The sequence below is a fragment of the Lepidochelys kempii genome, chromosome 15, assembly GCF_965140285.1.
Source record: "Lepidochelys kempii isolate rLepKem1 chromosome 15, rLepKem1.hap1, whole genome shotgun sequence".
NCBI classification, from domain to species: domain Eukaryota; kingdom Metazoa; phylum Chordata; order Testudines; family Cheloniidae; genus Lepidochelys; species Lepidochelys kempii.
Window position 1 is genome coordinate 22,169,858 of NC_136394.1, and position 26,983 is coordinate 22,196,840.

A 26,983-nucleotide genomic window follows, 5' to 3' on the forward strand; every position below is an offset into this window, starting at 1 on the left:
TACATCACAACATCATAAAGCAACACACTTGTTCATCAGGGTAAACATTTATTAACAATGGGAAACTGCAGGTCCTAGTCCTGCAAGGTTCTGAGAACCCTCAATTCCTACTGAGAACTGGGGCCAAGTTTGTAAAGGTTTATCTACTAAGTGGATGGAAGTCAGAGTAGCAAACCTCATGATATTTACCTCTGTTTTGAATCGTATGACTTTTAATCCTCTAGGGATGTGTGGGTTTTAGTCTAATTTTCATCTTGCAAAACATGCTTTTCATATTAATTTTCTGACTGAACACACAAAAATAAAATCTAAGCCCCCAAACACATGCAAACACAGAACCACAAGTAAGACAGACAGTTTTTGCCCAACTCAAGAGACCTGTATTCCAAAGACATCTGTTTTATTTAACTCATGGCATGCACAGTTCATTTTCTGAGGCCTAAATAGGTCTGGTGCCCTTTTACTAATTACATTTGATTATAAAACCTCTTGGGACTTATTTTTTCTAATATCCCAATTTGAATGGGGTTGTTCAAGTGTCTGGGTGGAATGTTTTTTCCTCCTGAAATGTTAATTAGATAGAGAATATGTTAGGTTTTGAGAAAGCTGCATTGCAAGCCCATAGATAAACAGATTGATTTAATTTTAATCTGCTTTCGTGGTGGTGCATAATGATAACTGGTTTCTGTCTCACAGGGCTGAAAACCACAGATCTTAATAAGAGTTTGTGGGTATATTATACAGCTTTAAATAGCTTATGTTGTGCTAGACCACTCTCCATAAATTGTTCTAACTCCATCAGTATCTACAAGGGATTCCCGATTCTCTTCTGCTGTGGATTTTCAATCAACAAAGCTATCAGTGTAACCTGGAGAAACGTTGTGGCATCTTCTCTGAAAACAACTGGCAACGCTGATTTGTACATGAAATATCCTAGGGGCGGGAAATCAGCTCTGAAAAAGCCAACTCAGTCCTGAAGGCCAAATCCTACTATTTTTACTGAGCCAAAGCAGATTTAAAATTAAAGGCCAAAACTTTCCAACCTGGGTTCCTAACATTAGGCTCCTTGATCCTTATTAAGGTTCTGCCCAAAAACTGGCCTGGTTTTCAGAAGTGCTGCGGGGACATTCCAGTTTTATTTGTTCAAAGGGGTGCTGCATGGAGGCAACCCTGCACTCCTATGGAAAGACCCTCAAATATGAAGGTAGTTCCTAATAAGAAAATCCTCTCCTTGGGGATTTCACTTCTCAGAGGCTCATCTATCCTGCATCTATCCTGACCCACACAGCTTTTGTGCTTCTTAAGGTCTGTCTTTAAATTCAAATAAGTCTCAATGTGAAACTCACTGAAAATGGTGGTGCTCTACCTGGAAGAGGTTTTTTTTGCATGGTTTTGCATGATTTCTATGCGAAGGCATACATCTGTGTGAAGACCATGTTCTGCTCTGAATTAGCCCCACGCAAGCAAAACCATGGGGGGGTAAATCAGGCAGAATTTGTCCTTTAAGAATGTATAAAGTTCCCATCACTGTATGGTTTAAATGTTATACATGTAATTAAAAGTACAAATACCAAGAGAACAACACACTTTCCAACCACTTCTCATTGCATTATTGATTTGCACTGGATAACTTGATCAGTTCTGCCTATGGCAGAAATACAGCCAGTGTAGTCTGCTACCAACAATATTAGGAAAAGGCTTGTGCAAAGAGAGAGGTCTTCAAAGATGGCTATACTCCGACGCCTTCTGTGGTAGACAGCCGCCCATTGGGAATATCCCAGATTCAGAAAGACTCACCCCTAGCAGTTATGGTGAGGGAACAGGTGGTCCTATACATAGGTAGGCCCTAGTCCTTTGAAGGCTTTAACTATTAGGAGCAGCACCTTAAAGCAGATAGAGAAGTTCCCTCCATCCCAAGGATGGGTTTATGAGACTTTGGAGAAACCTTAGTGTGTGTTTAGAGGGTTTAAAGGAACCTGCAACCCATCTCACTTTTCCTCTTGTTTCTGATTTCACTGTGAACCTTTCAGTTGGCTTTGTCCCTGACCCACCTACGCTGTCTGTCTGGCACTCTCTTTTTGAGGTTCTTTCCCATCTCAACACTATTCAATTGTTTGCTAGGTTTCTTCTTATCCAGAGGTCTGGCTCGACGGTGTGGTCTCAGCTCCGTTACTGTAAAATAAAAAAAAGTCCAACTAGAGAAGCACTTTCTGATTAAGTGGTTCTGATGTAAAGACACAAGCTGTTTAATTAGCATTATACCTAGAAGGGCTCTGCTGAACACTTGATGGCCCAGGGGCCAAAGTCTGAGATTTGCTACTCCAGATCGCACCGCCTCTTAAAATGTAGACTTAATAGAGCACCAAAAAAAAAAAACAAAAACAAACCTATAGTAAGAGTCACCCTGCTTTAGTGGGGGGGAATAGAGTAGCTAGGGCTTTTCCATCTCTAGTATCGTTCAGGGCTTGAGCAAGAAATGATACTATTTGAAAGGGAAAAAAAGGCTAGTATCAGCAACTCCCCCACAGCCACCATCCTGCAGTAGGTCATTTAGTATGTCACTTGGCACGTGTTAGACCCTGAATGCTCTCAAGGTGGCTTCCGGGGGGGCATTTAACTGCTGTCTCAAGTTGCTACTTTCCTCCACTCTCAGCTGTGACTATCCAAAGCCTTCAGTTTACTAACCCAGCCCTTCCTTTTAGCTGGGTCAAACCCCCCACCCTGTCCCCATTCACGTCTAGCCTGTTGGGTGCTTCCAATGGACCACTCAAACTGCTATCATCCGCTGGCTTGGCTAACCAGCCATTCAGACTGCTGGGCCTTAAAAACCTGAATGGACTGGTAAAGGCCTCTCACCCATGTGCCTCCAGCTGTCACTAGAAAGGAGGGGAACTCCTCTCTTGGAGTCAGATACTGCTTTGGACAGTTCAGTACTATATCCTGGAACTATCTGAGCGATAAAAAGTACAACAGACAAAAAACCAGACCCCTTGAGTCCTTTATTAAATGGTTATGAATACCCAAGGATGGTTTCACAAGACTTTTGAGAAACCTTACTGTGTGTTTAGAGACTTTAAAGGAACCTGCAACCCATCACTCTTCCAAAGACACCAAGGGAAACTAGGCACCCACCGAAAGTCAGTGGGAGTCGGGTACCTTGTGCTTTTGAAAATCGACCCCCACCCCACCCACTCTGACACACATTTGTCCATTGCACTATGACAGACGCCCCAAATGAGGCGATAGCTCGTGGAAGCACATCAGCTAACAGGCACTCTATAAATGGTGAGTGTAGCTTCCTTTCCTGGGAAAGTTTTCTACACGTCTTTCCCTTGAGCACCTGCAGTAATCAAAGACCAGAATCAATTTCACAGATTTGAAACCTCTTTTTTCAGAAATGTTTTGGCGGGTTTTTTTCAGGGGGAGGAGAGCGAGCAGTAGCATGATGTCAGTGTGTTGCAGGCAGAATCCCTTCAGGGGTCACAGACAGGACAGTCCTGGCCAGAGTCAGAGTCAGAAGATCTGCCATAAGCACAACATGTCTTTGATCTCCTTTTACTGGAGAGTGAATTCTCTCTCTCTTTTTTTTTTTTAATTTTTTTTTTAAATTTCCCCTTGGTGTTTCAGACCCAATGCTGGGTTGACATTGTACCGGGGCATTTAGCGGCACTCATGCTGTACCACTTGTTTTTCACCAGCCAGCTGATCCTTTTTATACAACACTTAAGCAACAATTTTACAACCATTACCAGCCTGCAGTAATGACACAGGCTGAAAGCTAAGTGCTAACTGGTTGTAAACTACAAAGAAAACTGGGAGATGTTAAAACAGATACTTTGATAAATGAAAAGGGGCAGCTCCGACATTTTAATTGCATGATTTGAAGCCTCTTTTTATCACTGGAGTAAACGTGGTGTTTAGTGGGTCATGAGATGGAATTGGGAAATCACGGTCTTTATGTACTTAGGAAAACGTGTTTGATTTCAGGAGTGATGTATCAGCTCAGGGAGTTCCCGCTATATCTTCTTCCTCTCTTGCCTTGCACCCTGCCAGCACTCACAGGTTTCCAGTGAGTGAATTCTCCCAAGTGCGTTGCTTATGTGGACTGATTTGTGAAGAAGATGGTAAGCTCTACGAAGGTTTCATAGCTGCAGACTAGGAGTAAACAACATGCTGTAGTGTATATAAAGCAAACAATGATGCAAAGCACAGAAAAATATATGGATAGATGGTAGGAACTTCTCTTGACTAAATGGTTATTGAACATGCAGAGCTGAGGAGCAGGGGCATGTCTTTGGCTGGTCGGTCGGTCTCTCTCTCGATTACCCCCCCCCCCGTATATTAGTAAAACCAGGTGGGTGGTGGGGAGCTGAGATCCTGCGGGGGGGGGGGGGTTGTTTGGAAGGTTCCCAGCAGTGGGGAGAGGGAGCCAGGAGCCTCTGGGCAGTACCAGGGCTCTCTGTGGGGAGCCTCCAGGCAGCAGCTCCGGTGGCAGTGAGGAGCTGGAAGCTGGGTGGGTACAGCCTGGCTGGGAGCGGGGAGCCCGGGAGGCAGCCAGGCTCCGAGTGGGGAGCAGGGCCAGCACAGCCTGGCTGGGAGCCTGGGAGGCAGCCAGGCTCTGAGTGAGGAGCAGGGCGGGCACAGCCTGGCTGGGAGCAGGGAGCCCGGGGGCAGCGGGGCTCTAGCTGGAGCCCCCCACCCACCCTGATGACATCCTGACTTTCTTGTCAATGTCACGGTTCCAGCATGGAGCCATGAAATTGATAAGAATGACAGTGTAACTAATGCAGTGACACCCAATGTAACTAATGCAGTGTCTATACCAGGGGTCGGCAACCTGTGGCATGCAAGCTGATTTTTACTGGCACGCTGCTGCCAGCCGGGGTCCCGGCTGCCAGCCCCGCTCAGCCTGCTGCCGGCCTGGGTGAACGGAACCCCCGACCGGCAGCAGGCTGAGCGGGGCTGGCGGCCAGGACCCCGCCTGGCAAGAGCCGACAGAACCCCAGACCAGCAGCTGGTGAGCCGCTGCCGGTCTGGGGTTCTGTTCCAGCCACCGGCCCCTTGCCAGCCGGGGTCCCGGCCATCAGCCCCGCTCAGCCTGCTGCTGGCCTGGGATACCAGCCACCTGCCCCGCTCACCTCGCTGCTGGTCTGGGGTTCCAACCGGGGTCTGGGCCTCCGCCCTGCTCAGCCCTTCTGCCGGCTTGGGGTACCGGCAGCCAGTCCAGGGCTCTGCTCCTGGCCTGGGCCCAGCACTCTGCAGCCCTTATCAAAAATTACACTACAATTAGCGAAAAACTTGAAAACTTAAAAACTTCGTATATTACAGTAATCGGTAAAAAAATGTATAATGTTAATAAATACATAGGTTTAATGAAACAAAGTAGTTGTATTTAGGTGCCTGTGCTTAATTTGTGTTTTCGATGATTTACCTTCTAAAAAAATCTCGCCTGTCTTGCACCCCCAGAAAGGGCATCTTGGACCCCCAGGGGGGCACGTACCACAGGTTAAGAACCACTGTACTAAACTGATAAGATCTGCATTTTGATTTAATTTTAAATGAAGCCTCTTAAACATTTTAAAAACCTTGTTTACTTCACATACAATAGTTTAGTTATATAATATACTATATAGAGAGAGACCTTCTAAAAATGTTAGAATGTATGACTGGCACACGAAACCTTAAATTAGAGTGAATAAATGAAGATTCGGCACACCATTTCTGAAAGGTTGCCGACCCCTGGTCTATACACACACTGCGTTGCCCTAACTACACCAACATAAGCCCTACGCCTCTCGTGGGGGTGGAGTTATGATGTCAGTGTAGTAGGGCACTTACATCGGTGGAAGCAAGGCTGTAGTGAAGACACTGACATAATTAGGTCAACGTAAGCTACTTTACATTGACCTAACTCTGTAGTGTAGACCAAGCTTATGAAGTCTGCAGTGAGTGACTAAATGTGCTTGTCATGTGGTCCCTGACTGTCTTCCACTTGACATGCTGAGAACTGTGAGTCAATGTGGCGAATGAAGGAGATAGCTCTACTGTGTTTAAAATGTCATATTTACCTCAGTTTAATTGCTTGACGCTATTCTGCCCGTCTGCATGGAGTTAAATCAAAGGAGGATGTTAGGGGTAAACAAACAGGAAATGAAATAATGAGATAAAATACAAAGTATCATGTATCCTTAGGAAAACAAGGGGGGAAATATCTACCTGCCTGTTTGTAGCCAGGTTAAGAGGCTTATTTTTCCAAGGTCACAGCCTAAGATCAAAGGGACACTAAGCAGTTTAAGGCTCCTGCTTAGAGAGGAAGGAGTGGGGAATTGGCAGCAGCTGTTGGAGGTGAGTCTCTGACAGAGAGTTCATCTTCACTGCACAGTTAATCTGGGTTCTTTCCCAGGTATTGGCAAAAGCCCACCTCCCATCCACAGACAAACCTCTGACCCAGCCTAGGAAGAGCTTTAAGACCAAGCTAGTTTACCAAGATGGGAGTGAGGGTTAGAACCCAGTCTCCGTCTTAACTCAGGCTGTAAGCTATCCATTTTGCAATGAGGTTGCGGGCAAAATCTCTTGAGTGCTGATAGTGCTCCCATGCCATCCCATGATTTCCACTGACGGACAGATAAGTTCTCCCACAACTGACCTGGAAAATATCCTAAAGTATCTGAGCACAAAGAACAACAGGAAATGCTCCCAGATGCACTTGGGTGAGTGCAGAAACAGAGAGGACACAGTAACCTGGGTAGAGCTTTGCAGCGGGGATGCTCTCACCTGGGCTCGGCTAATCTAGGTGCTCAGACCCGGTTGCCAATCACCCAGGTTGACAAAGCAGTTTAGACACACCATAACGAAAGAATGTGGCAGAGCAGTGTGTTTTTCCCAGCCCAAAAGTAAGGGGTCTGGGCTGAATGGAATTTATCAGAAACTTACAAGGAAGGGATAAAGTGTAGGTGAGAACCGATGAGCATAAACGTTTGTTGTTTTGACTATTTCTCTGCTTTTTATATATCTCTGGGTGAATAAACAATATGTTTGTTTTGAAGTTGTTTTGGGATCATGTCAACCCCAGTGGGTCACAGGCTCCCAGAGAGAAGTTTTCTTGCAGATTTCAAATACCTTTGGGCCTGTTGTGTTACAGGGGGGCTGCAACCCACAGATCCAGTCCAAATGTGGTTGAGCTGTGGGGTTTTTTTTCCCTGAGAGAGATGCAGGAAGAGATGCCTGTGGGGTGCATTCAAGAGGGGCTGCAAAGGGGTCTAAAACACAGCTTGCCTTGTAACCATGGCAGTCAGACACAAATTTAAAAAAAGATTTGGAAGAAGTAAATTGAAGCCTGACAACAGTCATATAAAAACTTCAAGTAGCTTCACTTTTAGGTCTGTTTGTTGACAAATAATGTACCTTTTTGTTGGCATTAACCCAATCTCTTCCAGGTCACTCCTTTGTAATTAAGTGTAAGTGCCAAGGTAAATTGGGTGAAGAGAATTCTGCAGTGCAATATTGGCAAACAAAATAGGAGGACGCAGCTGAGAAAAATGAATGAAACTGGCTTTTGTTGGAGTCAAAGCTTCGGTGGTAATTACAGGAGCATGTGTAACTGACTGCACCAAAAAGAGCTAGTAACCTCTAATTCTGCAGAAAACAACAATCTAGTTCTATTATTGTTTTCAGTAAAATTAAAGGTTTAGGGCTTGTAAGAGATGACTAAATTAGACCTTATCAAAACCCTTTTAAAGAAATTCTCAGCCTTAGACTGCAATTACTCCAGGAAGGCATGCAAGAGCTGATGTTTCAACACAAACCGGGGAAGTGAATGTCAAGGGTAAACAAGCTCAAGCTGTCTCTCTGTTTGTGTGTCCATCCTGCTGCTTTGCTACACCACACCGTCTCTTAAAGAAATGCAGCGAGAAGATAACAAAGGAGAGAGGTAGTGGTTGCAGCTGTATTTTTTGGTACTTTTAAAATTGTTTTTCTATGGAAACAGAAGATTCCTTCTAAGTCTGTGGCCATTTCTTTAGCAGAACTGAGACATTGGGTCCAATTCTCATTTACACTCAGGCAGTGTAAAGGAGAATTTACACCAGTGAACTGTGGATGTAAAAGGCTACTAGTATGCTAGAGAGGAAAGATGGTCTGGCTAATAGTTAGGGTGCTAGCCTAGGATGTGGCAGACCTGGGTTCAAGCTCTTGCACTGCCAGAGGTTTTCTGTGTGACCTCGGACAAGTTGTTTAGCATTTCTGTGCATCCGTTTCCCAACTGCAAAATGCGGTAAACAGCACTTCCTTGCCTCACAGGGTGTTGTGAAGTGCTTACTATGGTAATGGGGTGTATCTGCACATATAAGTGCCTTATGTAGATTCATACCCATTTTGTACTGGTGTCAATGACTGTGCGAGGTGTGGGGCAGCAATGATGCAGACCAATTTTCCCATATGAGTCCCTTCATAATGTCCTAATCCCACACTGGCATGCTATAATTAGCAGTACAGTTTAGATGACCACTCTGGAAAGCTGCACCAGGCGTGCGAGTGGCAGTGTGAATGTGTGAATTCATAGTCACAGCTGCCTGATCCCGAGAGGTGCTGAGCACCCACAACACCCAATGAAATAATTTAGGCCCAGATCATGAACAACATTTCGGCTCCTAACTCCCATGTGGGCCTTCCGTTAGTTCTCACTGGTGGGACAGAAAGTAGGCAGAGCAGGGAGAGAAATTTCCCATCAGTACAGTCATTGGGACTAGCTGAAGTTGCAGACTGGCATCAGTTTCCATCCATCTTGCCTTGTTTTTCTTTCTCTGGCACACGCTCTCTAGTAAACCTACCTGGCCTGCAAGTTAATTCCCCAAGCTCTGATCAGGCCATTGGTCCGTCTTCCTGAGGGATCTTTGTAACTATGAACGGACAGTGCATCCTGCGTACGATGCAGCATATTGTGAAATTGGCATAGAAGACTCCGAGCACAAATTATCTGGTCTCCGCATCATAATTCCTACTGATTAGCTAAGGAAATTGCTAAATAGTAATAGCTACCATTGTGCTATCAGAAGAATAAAATAGATACCACCTATCACCTCCAGTCTGTGGAAGGAATCCCATGCCCCTTTTTACTTTGTCAGGAATCTGTTCTTAAAAGATTCCATAGGAAATCTTGTAGACAGGGAGAGCCAGTAATGCTTTCTACCGTTAATGACATCTCTGTGTTTGCAAAAGGTATCACTCACATTCCGTTTGTTTTCTTAATGAAGGACTTGCCAGCATGCTGAATGTATTTTGTATATGAGATTTTGTATATTTAATTTGTAATTAAACTGGCATCTCGTGACATCTCATGTGTTGGAATATTTGACCGAAATGTTTTTTATTTAAAAAAAACCAAAACTTTGAAAGCCAAAATATGACATCACTGGAAACTCCCAATTCACCAGCATTAAATAAAGCTGGAGTAAAAAGGGACAATGCCAATGTGGCTTAGTGCACACATTTAGATGTTTTTGTGGGCGGGGGGGTGGGGAAAGAAGAAAGAATTAGGGGTTACAAAATCGGAAATTAAAATGCAAAAGAAAGAAAACAGATTACTAAATTAACTATTTTCGCTGCAGCACTGGTAACCTCAAATCAGCTGCATTGGGATACTGCATAGGAACCAGGAAATGTGTCTCTGTCTCTCTTTCTAGCCAAGTCTTTCTAGTCTTAACCACTCCCATCACCGTCTTGCAAACAAGCCACAATCTTGCAAACAGGTACAGGCATAATTTTGTGTGCTTACTTAACTTTGTGCATGTAAGTAGTCCCATTGAAACTGGACAACCCATTTGTGTAAAGATAAGCACGTGCCTAAGAGTTTGCAGGATCACGGCCTGTAGAACCAATGAGGGCCAAAAGCATAATTGAGTAGGCTAGTTTCACTGTCAAAATGACACAGAGAAACTTACAATCAAGTAGTATAAATGGTGACAAATTGTAGCAGAGCAGAGCTTTAAAATTCTTTTGGTTTTAGCGATCTAATGTATTATGGGAAGAAAATGTAAATACAGATCTATTTACCATTATATCACTAACATTATTATCTTGACACGGTTCCTTTAAACTATGGGGAGGTTTAATTCCATTATACTTTACCTCTTACCAATGTGGTCTATCTGTAATGAGCTGCAGCATCTCCAGAGGACCAGTAATGAGAAAAAAAATGAAGATCCATGTAACAGCTTGGAAATGAAATTCTGTATCTAATTGTTGACATACTCTCTTGTTCCTCTTAGGGCAAAGGTGAAGAAAGGTGTGAATATTTTCAGCGTAAGAGCCAGCAGCCCGTACTTATGGGACATTAGAGAGAGCGTGGATTATACTGGGAAATATGCACCAGCTGTCATTGTTTGTCAGAGGAAATCTGCTACCTCGGAAAACAGGTAGGTCATTTACAATAGTTTTACATTTTGTAAATGAGATAATTTTGCTTTTTCAAAACAGATGTATCTGCTTTGCTATGGAAATTAATAAAACTTTTATTATAGTTTCTAAATACACACAGTAAGTGTATAAATGGAAAAACTGATGCTGTCTTTAGTTTAAAATATTCTGCTTACTGTACTGTATATACTCTAAATCCATTTTGATTGCCTAAATGAAATGAAAACTACCAGGAAATGTTCATTTCACAGTGTTTAAAAGGACTTTCCTCATCTCTCTGAATTTAGTTCAGCCAGATTGTTTAGTCTTTTCAAATTATTTGCTTCTGAACTGGTCAGGCATTATATTAGTGGCTTGTTAATTACAGTCTTCAATTTGTATCCTTAGCTTTTGAGAAGGAACTAAGAAACACATACCAGGCTTCAACCCATGTTTTTGTCAGTGAATTTTTAATCCACATTCAGAGAAGTAATATTCAGATCTTAAGTTCACGTGATAAAATAACTTAGGTAGGACACTGACTCCAAAAACAATATTTGATAGCAGTTGTTCCAGTTTCTAATCACAGTTGAGTGTTTTTAAGAATAAATGTTTGATACCTTTTTGTTTCACTTCATTCACTGTTCCTGGGTAAGCGTGGAGAGGGGAGATCATGTTGGTAAGGAGCTAACTGGCTAGAGATTTGTTATATTAATTATTGTTACTATTAAACTTGCATGATGAAGATGATGGTCAGATTCTGAAGTAATTTACCTGCTGTGAAATGCCATTAAAATGTATTGGGTTTGCACAGGGTGCAAGATTTGGCCCGTTTTAATGAAAACCCTCTTTACCTCTAGATAAACGGGAAGCTTCGTGGGTCTGGAATATAGGAAGGAGGGGAAGGGGGACTTCCTTTACTTTCCAGACATAAATCTGTTTCCCCCCACACACTAGAATTCAATTTCAAAATCCCCCCCACAGCCCCGCTGATATGGTATCCTCCACTTCCTCCCCTAAGCCATATATCATCTCATAGCTGGCTGAATTTTAGTGGCTGGGGAAGGAATCTATATATGCCCAAGGTCACAGCCTTTTCCTCAATAAAAGAATCAGAAAGCTTCTTAAAAGGCCTGATTCAACGTTCACTGAAGTCAATGAGAGTCTTTTCGTTCATTTCGGTGGGCTTCGGATCAGGCCCAAAGCAATTATGATAGTGAATTATCTCCCACCATCTACCCTTCCATCTTTTGGGGCTGTGTTCTGCAGTGCAGCACAGCATTTCTGCAATGCAGTGCAGCGCAGCATGGGGGGAGGGATAGCTCAGTGGTTTGAGCATTGGCCTGCTAAACCCAGGGTTGTGAGTTCAATCCTTGAGGGGGCCATTTAGGGAGTTGGGGCAAAAATTGGGGACTGGTCCTGCTTTGAGCAGGGGGTTGGACTAGATGACCTCCTGAGGTCCCTTCCAACTCTGATATTCTATGATTCTATCATTTCCCTGCTTCTCTTTCAGTAATGGTAAAATGTAGTGTGTTATCAAGGATGGAACAACATTTGGCTACTTATTCCATTTCAGTGTTCTCCTAAGCCTAAGCATTCAGTGCCTGCCCTTAAAATGTGCCAATTTTCATTAGATCATTACATAAGGTTAACCAGTAATTGAAGTATCTTCCCTATCCTTCCACATGCTGACTATAGGAAATGACTTAGTAGTACTGCAAATATGGTAGTAATGTGATTTAGGCTCCAGTCCTGCAATAAGCTCTGCATGAGCAGACCCCTGTATCCCAGCAGAGCACCATTATTATCAAGTCTGTGCCCATGTAGAGTTCAGTGCTGGTTTGGGGCCTTAGTTATCTAAGGCAGATGAGAACAAAGATTAATTAGGGGGAGCTAGTCAGGCTTTTAGATTGACTAGGTGGTATCCAGGCCAGGTCCTCAAAGGTTCTGGACCCAGGCTGCTTATTGTAAGAAATGTAACTCAGTATCTATTTTGAATTTAATTAAAACACTTATAAAATCAAGAAAACATATCACCAAAGCTAACCTACTACTACCACTAAACTAAAAATGGAGCATTACAACAATCAAATCAAGATCAAATTAGACTCAGTACTGGACTAGAATTACACCCTCAAAATAACTGAGTGATCAAATGAGTGCTAAAAATAATCAATTCTTATGATGAATTTTAAAGAGGATTCTAAGAAAATAACTGTCCACTTGTTTTTAAATCCTGATTAAAGAATTTTACCAAATTTATCAGATCTATCATTTAAATGGTTAAGTGTCTTAACACTGAAATCAGCATATTTACCTAATGTCTGGACCACAATTTTACAGCTAATTAAAGCTTCCTTGTTAGACTTAATTTCTTGTGTGGTGGCTAAAACTTTCCTTCCCCTCCCTCCAGCACAGATACCATAATACAGACCTCAACAGAACACTGCCCTGAGATTTCTACTACTTTGTGCTCATTGTTGAGCGAGACAGTTTTGTCACTTGTGCTTTTGGGGCATAATTTTGCATCACTGAAGGAGTTCTGGATTTACACTGCTGCGACAAGTCAGACCGGAAGTCTGTGGTGGAGCAGGGATTTGGATTCAGGTCTCCTGAGTTCCAAGCATTCTTCCTTCTTGTGGCAGCCCAGTTTAGGGAAGCAGAAATGCTCAGCTTCAAGTTGCTTATAGGGCAACTCTAAACCTGTAAAAAGTTTCTGCTGCCCAGTATGTGCTCAGACACAGAGTTCGTCATGTTTATTTGGGCAGATAATATACGATGAATAATGAAACAGAAACCCAAAAGAGAAACCGACGGATGGCACAACTTGATGCTTCAATCAATTTTCAGCGTTTCCCAAGTCAAAGCATTTCTGAGTCACTGATTCATTCATAGAGAAAGTTATTTCTATAAGCTTTTTTCTTGTGGTTTAGGTGGAAATGGAGGGAATTTAAATAGAGGGTTGTACAGTGTAAGGACTGTACAGATGTTACAGGTATCAAACTCATCTACTAATGATAGAGGTCATGATTTAGTTTGTTATAAATTTATACTTGCATGAGGGTGAATGTGAAGAATCGAGGAGTGGGGGGGACCTTATGGTTGTGTCTCCATTAATCTGGAATGTTGTCACCAGCCTGTAATAAACAGGGCACTGAAAACGTCAAATGATATTTGACAGCTGTGTTTAATTAGTTATTCTGATACAGACTCATAATATTTGCTGTTAATATTCATTCAAAAACATCCTGCTGGCTCTGATAATATTTATATGTTAATCCTGTTATGATAAGCTTTTAGTGCCAAAACCTCTCAAAACAAAAGAGTGATATATTTCAAAACTTATATAAAGAAATGTTCAGGCATCCCGTTAAGTTTGTCACTTGCACAAGTGTCTCCTTAAGCCGTGAAATTACACCTGTCACAGTAAGTTAGCTTTATTAACACTATTTCATGATCCATGTAAAACTATCAGGATCACAAAAGCATGGAATCTCAAGTTAATTAACATGGCCACCTTTGCATTCATGGGATCAGATCTCTGATTTTTAAGAGTAATTAAACAATATGTATATAGAGTCTGAAAAATTTCTAAAAGAACTCCAGAAGCAAACAACTTGATAAGAGTTCAATATTTAACTGTTAAACATGCAAAGATAAAGAGGAATTATTTGCCAATAGGAGCTCACTTCCTCCTCTTCCTCCTCATTATAATGCTTGATCTTACTCCTAAAAGTGAGTGGCAAAACAGGCATGAGTAATATTTAATAAGGAAATCAACATGCTGAATAAGGCATTCCTAATATTTTAGATTTCATTTACATATTAACCAGCATAGTGACAAAAAGAAGTTTTCAAAAGTAAAACAAAGTCCAGAGCTTTCGTGACTGCAGGAAGTCAGATGGAATAAAGCAAAAATAAATGGGTATATTTGAATGGGACTTTCTAGATGATATCACGGTACTGTCTAGATGAGTTTATTTCCTCCAATCTAGACAATGGTAAGGACAGATTTGAGTTTTTGTATTGCCCGTGTGACCTTGGACAAGTCATTTAGTCTCTGTGCACCACAGTTCCCCAGCTGTAAAATGGGAAAGATAGCAACTCCCTACCTCATCGGAGTGTCATGAGGATAAATACATTAAAGATTGTGAGAGGCTCAGATGCTACAAAAGTGAGTGCCATAGGTACCTGAAATAGATGACAGTTAAAGCTATAAAGCGACTCTATTTCTGTTTAAATCAGCGGTTCTCAAACTGTGGGTTGGGATGTGTAACAGGATCCATGACCTGCCCTTCTTCCTGGTGCCCACTTGCTGCCCCCAATAAGGCTCAGAGGCTTCAAGGTTGTGCAACATCCCGTGTCTTTATTTATTTAAGGTTATCCCACCACTAGTATCTATCTATATACAAGCCTGACAGGATTAGTCCCCTCCTTTACAGGCAGAGTCAGCCTTCAGCTAGGAGGCCTCCGATTCCCTCCCTCCCTGACTGACTAACTGACTTCTCCCTGGCTGCCCCTGGCCTTCTGGCTCCCTCCCAACCTTTATCGCCCTTGGCTTGTCAGGCCAGCAGGGTGTTGCCAATCCTCAAGCCGGCATCAGGCCTTTTCCATCAGCCCCAATCTGTTTCCCCTGATTGGAGCTAACTGAGCAGGGGCTAATTAGGTGCTTCTGCACCAGCACCCTGCTACAGACCCCAAAGTGGGTCACGACCCCATTTTAATGGGGCTCGGGGCCAAAGCCCGAGTCCAAGGGCTTCAGCCGTGGGCAGCAGGGCTCAGGTTACAAGCCCCCTGCTTGGGGCTGAAGCCCTTGGGCTTCGGCTTTAGCCCCCTGGCCTGGGGAGATGGGGCTTTGGCTTTGCCCCCCTGCCCAGGGTAGGCTGGGATCAGGCTTAGGTCCCCCGTCCTGGGGTCCTGCAGTAATTTTTGTTGTTAGAAGGGGCTCACGGTGCAATGAAGTTTGAGAACCCCTACCTTAAATCCATGAATACTACATTTTGTCAATTGAATGTATATTGGAGAATTCAGGATATTTTTCCATCCACCCAGGTCAAAAATAGGGGTGGGCAAACTTGGAAAGTCTTGGAGAAGTCTGGATCCAAACTAGGCAAATCTTCTTAGTCCCCGAATTCAGTGAAAATGTAGCCAGGCTTTGTCCTGAGATTTCTAGTACTTTGTGCTTATTGCTGGGGAAGAAAATTTGCCAAGATGGGGTTTCTTACGATTTTTTACCACTTATACTTTTGGGGCATAATCCTGCACCCTTGAAGGAGTTCTGGATTTACACTGCTATAACAGACTGTAGTCTGAAATCTGGCCGATTATTAAGGGAGTCTATGGGCCAAATTCGGCTTTCAGCTGCATCTGTGTGGCTCTCACTGAAGCCAATATGTGATAATATGTATATGTTAATCCTATTAAAATAACAGCCTATCACAATTCCTCTTTGGCTGATGGCAGAACTTGTCCCTGTGTGTCTCATTTTCCATGAAGACATATCCTAATCTGAGGTACTTAAATTTTCTCCACGGTTATCCAAAGAATATGAGATAAACTAAATATTATCTGGAGATAAGAGAAGAGGGAGCATATGGTAACAGTCCCTTTGATTTACCTACACTTCATGTTTATTACATGCAGTCTGGGATGTTTAGTATCCCGCATTTCTCGTTTTCAAATCAAGTATGGAATCTCACGTTAAATTATTTAACATCTAGTTTTGGTGTTATAACTGCAGTGAGTTACTGCCTCGTTCCTGTACGTGTTGCAGCTGCCATTACATTTGATAAGGTCTCTAGGGTGCTGTAATCCTAAAATACTGTGCGGCTTTCTCCGCTGGAGCTACAAAAGAAACAAATTTGACATAAGTAACAGTCTAATAGCAACAATAATTATATCACGTGGGTTGCTGGTGTTCATCAAAATGCTTCGTAAATGTGGTCCAGCATTGTAGATCACCAGGGATGTTTTTCTCCAAGCTCCGTTTTCACATAGTTTTACCCACCAAGTATATATTAACACTAAGGGAGAGAAAATGCTCTGTTCAGTAGAATTACCAAAACAAAAACACTCCCTGGTATGTGTCCCATCCCATATGCTCTAGTTGATCTTAATATAAATACGTGGACTTGAAATTTCAGTGAGCAAATAGTAATAAAAGCCTTATGGGCTTTTGGACTAAATATACCTAGTATGTCATTGCAATAGTTCTACAAGCAACGGGAGGTTTTCTGTGTATGTGTAGGTAATTGTATGACAACCTAAGAGCATTTTTTGTTCTCCAGAGGGAAAACCCCCACCTGCGTGTGTTATGTTCAGAGAGATCTGCTTCACTTTGCATTCTTTTGGTAATGTAGTTTTCCACGTCAGATTTGCCTGCCTCTTTTTCAAAGCTCTCCATGGACTAATCCTATTGCCCTAAGCTTATGTCCACCTGCTCCCTGAGCTATAAGCCATGGCCCAGCACCTTCTGTAGTCATTTTCACCAGTGCAAAATCTGCTACAGCTCTGGTTTGTAGTGTTTGCAGCACTCTGCACTGGTGTAAATAGCTACACAAGGTGCAGGGCAATGGTGCAGGGTAATCTCTGGCCTCTTTTCTCTACTGCCTTGACTTTCTGAACATATATTCAGCTTGTGTCCCAGCTGATCTCTTTGGTGCTTTACAAAATCCTCCAGTCATGCCTTCCTTGTTTTTCCTTCTGATGCTCTATGCTTGGGGGACTCATTGTCACTTGGTTTTACTCTGTTTATCTGAACCCAAGATCTTGAGTCACTTCACCTCTTTAAGCCTCCTTTGTTCTGCTCTGGGCTTGCAATGATCCAGTAGCTGAGAGCAGAATAAATAGGGTTGCCAACTTTCTGACTGCAAAAAACTGAATAGCCTTGTCCCGCCCCTTCTCTGAGGTCCCGCCCCCACTCAATCCATCCCCCCTCCCTCCGTGGCTCACTCTCCCCCACACTCACTCACTCGCTCATTTTGACAGGGTTGGGGAACAGGAGGGGTGAGGGCTCCAGCTGGGGGTGCAGGCTCTGGGGTGGGGCTGGGAATGAGGGATTTGGGGTACAGGAGGGGGCACCAGGGTGGGGTCGAGGGGTTCAGAGCGTGGGAGGGGGCTCTGGGTTGGGGTAGGGGGTTAAGGTGCAGGAGGGGGTGAGGGCTCTGTCTAGGGGTGAGGACTCAGGGGGCTGGAGATGAGGGGTTCAGGGGGCTGGAGGGAGCAGAGGGAGTGAGTATGGGTTGTGGGCTCTGGGAGGGAGTTTGTATGTGGGAGGCGGCTCAGGGCTGGGACAGGAGGTTGGGGTGCAGGAGGGGGTGAGGGCTCCAGGCAGGGCTTACTTCAAGTGGCTCCTGGAAGGGGCCCGCATGTCCCTTTGGCTCCTAGGTGCAGGGGCAGCCAGAAGGCTCAGTGCGCTGCCCCCAACCACAGGTGCAGCCCCCACAGCTCCCACTGACCACAGTTCCCAGCCAATGGGAGCTGTGGAGCCGGCACTCGGTGCGGGGGCAGTGCGCGGAGTCTCCTGGCTGCCCCTGCACCTAGGAGCTGGAGAGACGTGCCGGCCCCTGCCGGGAGCTGTGTAGAGCCAGCCTCTGTGGCCATCTGGACTTTTAGCGGCCCGATCAGCTATGCCGACCGGAGCCACCAGGATCCCTTTTTGACTGGGCGTTCTGGTTGAAAACCAGATGCCCAGCAACCCTAAGAATAAGGCCCACTTTGCATATTGCTTTGGGAGTGTGACTAGCTACTGATGAGTGACATAGAAGCTGTGACTGTCCTGATGAGGACCCTGTGACAATCACCACACTTTAGTCCTCTGTAGCCCAGACTGCAGTAATGTGTTCTGCTCTGGGCTGCCCTAGCTGTATACTTGGAAGCTCCAGTCATTGCAGAAAGTAGTTAGCTACTTCCTGAGTGGAGCAAGATACAGTACATAACACTTGGTCTAGTCACTGGCTTGCTTTTTGCATACAAATGCAACTAAAGACATTGCAGATTACCTTTAAATGCTAAACAGTCTGGGCACCCGACAGCACTTCTTGATTGGAACCCCAGTTATGTCTATTACATTTTACTGGGATATTCTGACTGTCAGCTTTTTGGGGAGTAAAACTCTTCTGAACCAGGCCCAGCCTTTGGGATTTCACTTCCCTTGGTTGTCCGGCTTCAGGGTGAGCTACAGCACATAATGCAAGGCTTGTTTAATTTTGTACACTCGGTTTATGTTCTAGCTTTGGTTGATTACACGTTGTACTTGTAACCTCTCCTCTGCTGAGGTCTGCTGACATGAACCAGGAAACAGCAACTGTAGCCCCTTGTTGAGGGCTGCGTATGCAATTTGTGGTGTTATATAATTAATTTTTTTAAATTGTACGACATAAAATATTAAATAAAAAATGTCAATTTAATCAAATAGCTAACAAGATTTTCAAGTGACTAGTAATTTTAGGTGCCTTGATTTGGGGGGCTCAAAGACGCCTTAAAGGGGCATTTTCATAAAGCATTAATCACCTGCCCTTTGAAAATCAGGCATCTTTAAGGTGCCTTAAATTCAGCACTCCAAAATTAAGCCATGTAAAATTACTAGACAGCTTTGAAAATCTTCCTCTAAACCACTATTAGGATCTGGACTGTATTAAATCAGGGAGAGATTATATGTTAATTTCATTCTGAAATATCAAAGTTCAGTTTGATTCTCTCTTCCCAGGCATTTAGGGAGAGGAGTGATCTAAGTCTCCCTGATTTTTTTCATCAGTTATAAATGCCCCTTCTCTGGCAGCTCTCGAGGCCCACAATGCACATCAGTTTGTTTTCAAAAAATTAAAAAACTCTATGCTGTTCCAGCCATCTGACTGTTTGTTCAATTGTTTTGGTGCCCTGAAAGTATCATATAGGTCTCTCCTCAAAAACGACATTTGAGCTCTCAGTATTTCAGGAGAGATTAGGCAGAACAGTTGCAAAGCCTCAATTTCTTGCTTAAAACTTGTATTAAGACTTTAAAAAAATATTGATTAGTAGCTCCTTAGCGGATTCACATGTCAGTTATGCCAGTGTAAATCTGGAGTACCTCCAGTCTCTGCAGTGGATTTCTGTCACTGTAACCCATACAGAATTTGGCCTGACTGCTTCACTCTTCTCAATATTAACCTCTTTTCTATAATTTTCATAATAAAAGCTCTATTTTGTTCATCAGGAAACCATCTTTTCCTTAAGTATGTCTTACTAGTGCTAATGTGTTAGAGAAATGCATTGTGCCCATCTTCTTGCCGCAAATCTAAGAGGAAGAGATGAAATATTAACCAACAAATCTTAGACAAAGGCACTATTAGGGGACTTTTTCTACCTGTTTGTTTGAATGAGGCTCATTCATTTAAAAAACAAAAAGAGTCCAGGCAAACACTTCAAAGGCATGTAGATAAGCTCTTGGCATGTTGGAGGTGGACCTAGTATCTATAGCCAGGACATTTAGATAAAGAAGGTAGCACAGGGCACTTCAGCTGTCATTACAAAGATGAAGATTTCTTTTAATCTTTGCTGAACTTTAAGGTGCTTCAGAGGGAACATAGCAGGGTTTTTTTGTGAGCACAATGTTATTACAAATAAGGTATAAGTGACAATTAATGTTGAATTGTTAACATAATCTCTTGCAGCATTCTGCAAGAAAAAGGATTCTTTCCCTGGTTCAGTGGAGTATTGCTCTTTTCAAATGAATTATTTGTAATAACTTATGTTTGTATAGCACCTTCCAATCTCCAAACGGTTTGCAAATGATGGTATACAGGAGTTACTTCAGTGGTAGGGGCTTATCACCATTTTTAAATGATTAGAGGTGCGAACACCTCTGAGGTGCAACATACATAACTTAGCAGCTCACAGCAACAATATTGAACAGCTTAGGACAATGAGCTTGTGTCTCCATTCCGCTAAAGCCTTTTTACACAACCTTGGTAACATAAAGGGACCTTAGGGTGGTGGGAGGGTCGGGAGCAAGAGAGTGGATGAGAACATCCCCCATGGAAGGGCCTCCCAGCTAGTGAGCTTCCAGCCCACAGCATAGTGGTTTCTTGGGTTATTACCAGAATTCACTGCAATATAGCCATTCTCCACTGCCCTGGACCCTTCTGGGGCAGTAGGAAGCCAAGTATAAGTAGGTGCAGCCCTGGGTGCCTTCTGTGAGCCCAGAATATGTGGGTTTAAAGCCAGTATTGTCCCACATCTTGTGTCCCTGTCCCAAGTGCAAGAATGGAGTAACTGAGAAGCAGGCCCAATGTCTCCTTTATGCTGGCCCTGCTACATCTCCTAGAGAGAAAAAACCCAAGGTTACTGTGTTTCACTGCTCATTGCAGGTGTACAGGCAGCTACACAACCGATGAGCCTGATCCAAGACCCAGTCAAATGATTAAAGATCAGTGGGCTTTGGGTTAGGCCTGATTTGCCCTAGAAGCTGACTTCTCTTTCCTGTCTGGCACGCTAACTGAGTGTGTTGCTGTGACAGTCCATGACAGTAAATAAGCCAGTGGAACTGTTGGAAAGAGTGACAGTCTTGATGTTGGCCTGATAAAGCCCTGAGCAGTTATGTTCCAGATTGTAGTTGCTGACTCTCCACCATCTCCATTGCTAGAAACCAGCACTCCCTCTCCATAGCTGTACGTCAAGCCCTCTGAAAAACATTTTCACACCACATAAAATGTCAGAGTAGAAGGCAACCTGAGAGAGAATCTGCTTAGTTCAGTTTGGATCAGTTCCATGTTCCACAAACACTATGAAACCTGACCTCATTTCAACAGTGACCCTGGGGTGGGACTTTGAATGGAAGGCATTTTGGCTTCAGGCAAAGTGTGCAGTGCTTGTAAGGCAAGATTAATTTAATTTCCTGTCCTATCTCATCTGAAAAGAGGGGATCAGAGGTAGAAATTTTTTATCAGAAAAAAAATCATCATATATTTTTGAATTAAATTGTATTGATTTTTTTGTATGAACAGAAAACAAGGATACAAGCATTACATATCTCTGTACCCCCAAAGAAAAGGAAATCCCGTACATGCTGTTAAGTATATAGCAAACCTAGTACAGTACCTTAGTCAAAAAAATCAACTAAGAATTTAAGAGTGGGAACCCCTAACATCATCGTCATCATTGTCAGTTACTGATTTAGCTCAAGAGGTAGAGGTCTGTGGTGTGACTGATAAGCAATTACATTACATTTTTGCAGAGGATTCTGGGTTGAAACTCTGCTGATGACCTGTGCTGGAAAAAGCAGCATATGATCATGTCATTGAAGATTGTATTGCAATGCATACATGGAGGCAGAAATAAGATTGCCTGGGTCATTTTCATACATTTTAAGGAGTTCTCATGGCACACAAAGTTCTCTGTGGCACAAGATGTTGGTGATCTGACTTGTATCCTCTGGAGACCTGAGTTTAACTCCTTCTATAAAGTTAGCTCAGTAGCCGACTGATTGTCTGACTGGGCTGGAATGCCAGAGCTTGTCACTTAGGAGCCTCACAATGATTTTTCAATCGGTCATCCTAAATGGTCAGCGCCTGTAAAATCAGTGAATAATACGAATACTTCAGGTTTTTATCACCTTCATCAGAGGGTCTTGCCACAAGTCATAAGCCTCAAATGCTCCTGTAAAATGGGTAAGCCAAGTGAATGATGCAGCAGTTCTCAAACTGTGGGTTGGGACCCCAAAGTGGGTCGCAACCCCGTTTTAATGGGGTCGCCAGGGCTGGCTCAGACTTGCTAGGGTCTGGGGCCGAGGCTGAGGTCTGAGCCTCATCACCTGGGGCTGAAGCTGAAGCCCAAGGGCTTCAGTCCTGGGCACTGGGGCTTAAGACTACAGGCTCCCTGCCTGAGACTGAAACCCTTGGGCTTTGGCTTTCACCCTCACCCTGCCACCCGGGGGGCGGGCTCAGGCGGGCTCAGGCTTCGGTCCCCGCTCCTGGGGTCTTGTAGTAATTTTTGTTGTCAGAAGGGAGTTGCAGTGCAATGAAGTTTGAGAACCCCTGGAATAATGTATTTGACGAACACAATTGAACCCTAAGTAACTTGCCTAAGGTCAGGCATTGAGTCAGTGAAAGAGCTGACGATAGATCAGAGAGGGCTGCCTCCTTGTCACCTGCTCTAATCACTGGCCCATGCGGCTGGGGTGCACATGCAAAAATTCTCCTCTACTGTGTTTTTCTGCCGTGTGCAAGTAACAAAAGACATTTCCAACTGTTTGGATACATTCATACCTATTTAACTTCCTTATTTTTATCCAGGTGTTGTCCAATGCAATAAATATCATTTTAGTGTGTGTGGGAGGATTTTCCTCAGGAACCTTCAAGACTCATCGTCACCAGGCAAGCACTCTGTGTGTCTGTGATAGTTAAAATTGTGTTCTCTAAGACACTGATAGCCCCAGATCCCTTCCTCACAATTGTAGTGGGACAGGAGGAGTTTACTACTTATTGAAAAGAGAGAGAGAGCATCCTTCAACCTGTGGAAAATCTAATGTTAAATCTAAAGATTCGATGTCATGAGCAATTATCTCCAATTTTGCTGTGAGTTTTCTTTCCCTTGGGGGATATCCCCTGGGAAATCATCTTAATTACTCTGTCAGTTAGAAGTGGGCAGGTGAGAGAGCTTGTTAAAGCACGAGTTAAGGTTAGGAGTGGGGCTACATGTGGTGGTGTAGAGTGAGAGGGAATCCCACTTTGTGGCAAGAAAGTCATCGGAAGTTAATTTCCCCTTCTCCGTCAGCATGCAGCACAAATTGGAAGGCTAGTGTCAGGATGTGGCATAGGCTAATATGTATTTAGACTTTTCAATGATTCCTATCTAAATTCTAACCACAAGTACAAAGATGAAATGCAATGAATATTGTTATTTATGTCATACTGAGTGTCTTTAATGGCTTCTTCTCTTAATGGATAGTTTTATGGATAAGAGGAACATCCAGAGTGGTAGTACTGAGGATTTAAAATAGATGCTTTTGGAAACCCTCATGATTCAGGCATCACCCAACCTCGAGTTAATGAGGTTAGAGAGAATCTTTCTCTATTTATCTTAGGTACTTATATGCTCATTACCACAGAATCTGAGCACCTAACGACCTTTAATATATTTCTCCTCACAGCATCCCTCTGAGATAAGGAACTGCTATTATCCCCATTTGACAGATGGTAAACTGAGGCTGGGAGAAACTAAGGGCTAGATTTACAAGGGAACTTAGGTAGGGTGATGCTGAGCATTGCCACACCTAACTTGTAGGCACCTAGAAAATCACTGGGATTCACAAAGCCTGGGTTAGGTGCCTAGGCTTCCTGTACAATGCAGGGGGAGAGATCACCATAGAATAGGATTCTCCTGGGGTTAGGTGCCTCTGCTGTTTCAAGGAGGAAAACATGCCTCAAAACTTTTAGCCCAGTGGCTGGGGAGCTGACCTAGGATGCTGAAGACCACTGGTTCAAGTGCCCCCCTCCACATAAGGGAGAGAAGGAGTCTGAACAGGGATCTGCCACCTCCCAGGTAAGTCCCCAGCCACTAGGGCTAGTCTGGTGTGAGTCTCTTTCAGCATCTCCTGTTGATGCTGCTCTACTGTGAATAAAATGAAAGAAGCAGAAAAAGAGAGAGAATGACTCTGTAGCCTAGTGATTAGATCATTCACCTGGGAGGTGGCAGACTCAGGATCTCAACCCCCTGCTCCAATGCTTTTTTTTCTTTTTTTTTTAATTATCAACAACTTCAACAGGAGAGACTGAGGAAGCCCTGATCAGACTATTCCATATACCCCACGGTTAGGGCACTCTCCTGAAAGGTGGCAGATCTCTTCTGTCCCTCAAGCGGAGAAGGGGCATGAACCAGGGGTCTCTCACATCTCGGGTGATGACCCTAACCACTGGGCTAAAAGTAATGGGGTGGTCATCATCCTTCTCCCATGTAAGCTTGTCTATGGGGCCCCTTGTGGTCAGTGGGTTCTGAATGCGGCTACTGCATCAGGGGAGTTAGGTAGTGGAACGCCCATCTGTCCCCGGGTCGTGCGTCACTCTGAGGCTTAGGTGTCTGGACCTGACGTGGAGCTTCAGTGCACATACCCAGAGGCAGAAACAGAGGTGCCCTGGGGACATTTTACTGCTAACATTTAGATGCTGAGCGGGTTTAGGTGCCTCCCAGGTTCAGCAGCAGCACTGTGCAGGTGTTTCGTGAATCCCAGTGGGGCCTGATTCTGGGAGTTAGGCTCCTAAAGTAGAGGTTCGACACCTACGTCCTTTTTGGAATCTAGCCCTAAGTGCCTCTGGAAGGTCTGCAGCAGGGTAGGGAAATGAAGTGGGATCTCCGGAGTCTGAGGCTAGTACCTGGGACTTGGGTAGCACCCTTACCACATCGTTCCCCTCTTTCTAGGGAGAAACTTTCTCTGTGGGCAGGTTATTCCATAACTACCTCCTGCAGGGCTTGTTGCACCTTCCTCTGAAGTATCTGGTACTGGCCGCCTTTGGAAACTGGCTACTGGACTATGTGATTCAATATAGGAGTTCCTAGGGGAACACCTACTTCAGTGGGACAACAGGCTGGCTGGCCGGCCACAAGGGATGCCTGTTATACATAAATGACTCAGCTATAAAAGAAGAGAAACTTTAAGACTCGATTTGGGTGTGTGGCTACAAGGCAGAACTGTCCCTTGCGACCCCAGTGTGTGGGGGTTGCGTAGCTGGAGTGCGCAATAAACACTCCACTCCCCTCTCCGGTTTTCTATAGGAAACAAGCAGTTCTTGCTCCATCCTCCCCACCCCCACTCAGCCTTCTGAGAATGAGTTCCAGCTTTAGGTGTCATTTGAAATGAGTTTTCCTGTGTTCTATGGAGCCTGCTTTCAATTTGCACCTTTTCCTAAGGTCTGGATCTTTTATATTGAACTGTGCAGGTTTATGAATTTTGTTCTTTCTGTATGATGCACTGCCAAAAATTGAGCATGGGAATGCACAGAAAAGGTGCTACACAATAATTTATACAAAATTACATTTTCGCAGAGGATGTGGGGAAGAGCATTAAGAAGGGGGAGGGGGAACAGAAACCAAACTACCTACACGCCTTGTAAAGGACGCCCAGGAGGCCCAGAAGACTAGCTTATGGTTTGATTCTATGGTAAGGTCCTGGAATCATTATTAGGATAGTATTTCATTGCCACTCGATGCTCCATGGGGCTTCATGCTTCTCCATATAAGAAGTGAAATATCATCTTGCATGATAGGTATATTTTCTGAGATGGACTTTAAAGCCCCTGGCCTTCGGGGAGCTGACAGCTCAGGTGAGAGACTTCTAGGTCTTTGATTCAAGCCCAGCTCAGGTTGGTAGTGACTGAAATTTACCATCTAATGGGGGATTTGTTGCTGGGATTCAGTTTCTAGTGGGTAGATACCTACATGACAAAAACACACCATTGCAATTCTGTACCCATATTGGCAATGTCAGAAAGGCCAAGGACTGAACGAGGACTCAGGTATCCTACCGACGCTCTCCCTCCCCCTAGAGGTGTTTCCTCTGTGCCGTGGCTGGGGTGCGTGGACCAAGTGGTGGTTGGGAGGGAACAGGGGATGCTTGCACAGCTGCTACCTGTGTTGAAGCTGTTCTCAGTCTCAATGCTGTCTCCCTGGCACCTCTCGCAAGCACTGATTCGATAAACATAATATTGAAATGTACCATGAACTAAACTTAATATCACTGCCTACACCCTTTCTTACTTGTAAAACTGGCTGTCATTGTCTCAGGGATGTTGTAAGACTTCGTACTTACCTCCACTTGAAACCATTGTTATTACTGAATGGCACCTTAGATAATTCCTATATTAACTATTGTAATTCCCTAACTACTGGAAGGCTTCATGAAGTCCTTGCTCTTGGGAAGCCATATGAGTCTCATGCTATAGGAAACAAGGCTATATCGCTTCCATCCTCTGTCTCCGTCACTGGCTTGCTAAACCATCTCTGAGACCAATTCCAAACTGTCAGTCTATCTTGCACCGTACAGTCTCAAACAAACTTGCCCTCCAAGCTCTCCTGGGAGGTGGGGCAGTGCTATTATGCCCATTTTATAGATGAGAAAAAGAGACACAAAGAGAATAAGTGCAAGGTCACACAGGAAACCTGTTGTAGAGTAGAGAACTGAAGCCAGGTTTTCCATGTCCCAGCCTTGTACTGTAACTACTGGACCATTCTTTTTTTCATCCTCAAGACTGGTTTTCAAAATGTCCCATAGCCAGGTGCTACCCAGTATCTTAGGGCTTTGTCTTCACTACTGGGCTAAATCGGTGCTACTTCAATAAGGATAAGTGCAGGGTCCTGCACTTAGGATGGAAGAACCCAATGCACAGCTACAGACTAGGGACCGAATGGCTAGGCAGCAGTTCTGCAAAAAAGGACCTAGGGGTGACAGTGGACGAGAAGCTGGATATGAGTCAGCAGTGTGCCCTTGTTGCCAAGAAGGCCAATGGCATTTTGGGATGTATAAGTAGGGGCATAGCGAGCAGATCGAGGGATGGGATCATCCCCCTCTATTCGACATTGGTGAGGCCTCATCTGGAGTACTGTGTCCAGTTTTGGGCCCCAC

At 44.0% G+C, this 26,983-nt stretch overlaps 1 protein-coding gene across 1 annotated transcript in view; it reads left to right on the forward strand.

Moving 5' to 3' along the window:
- The window catches only part of TMEM132D (transmembrane protein 132D), a 385,997-nt gene that overhangs the window by 155,232 nt on the left and 203,782 nt on the right, over positions 1–26,983 (forward strand). Inside the window, exon 3 of the mRNA XM_073312908.1 lies at positions 10,266–10,412. Coding sequence (XP_073169009.1) covers positions 10,266–10,412 — 147 coding nt within the window. The remainder of the gene's footprint in view (positions 1–10,265; positions 10,413–26,983) is intronic.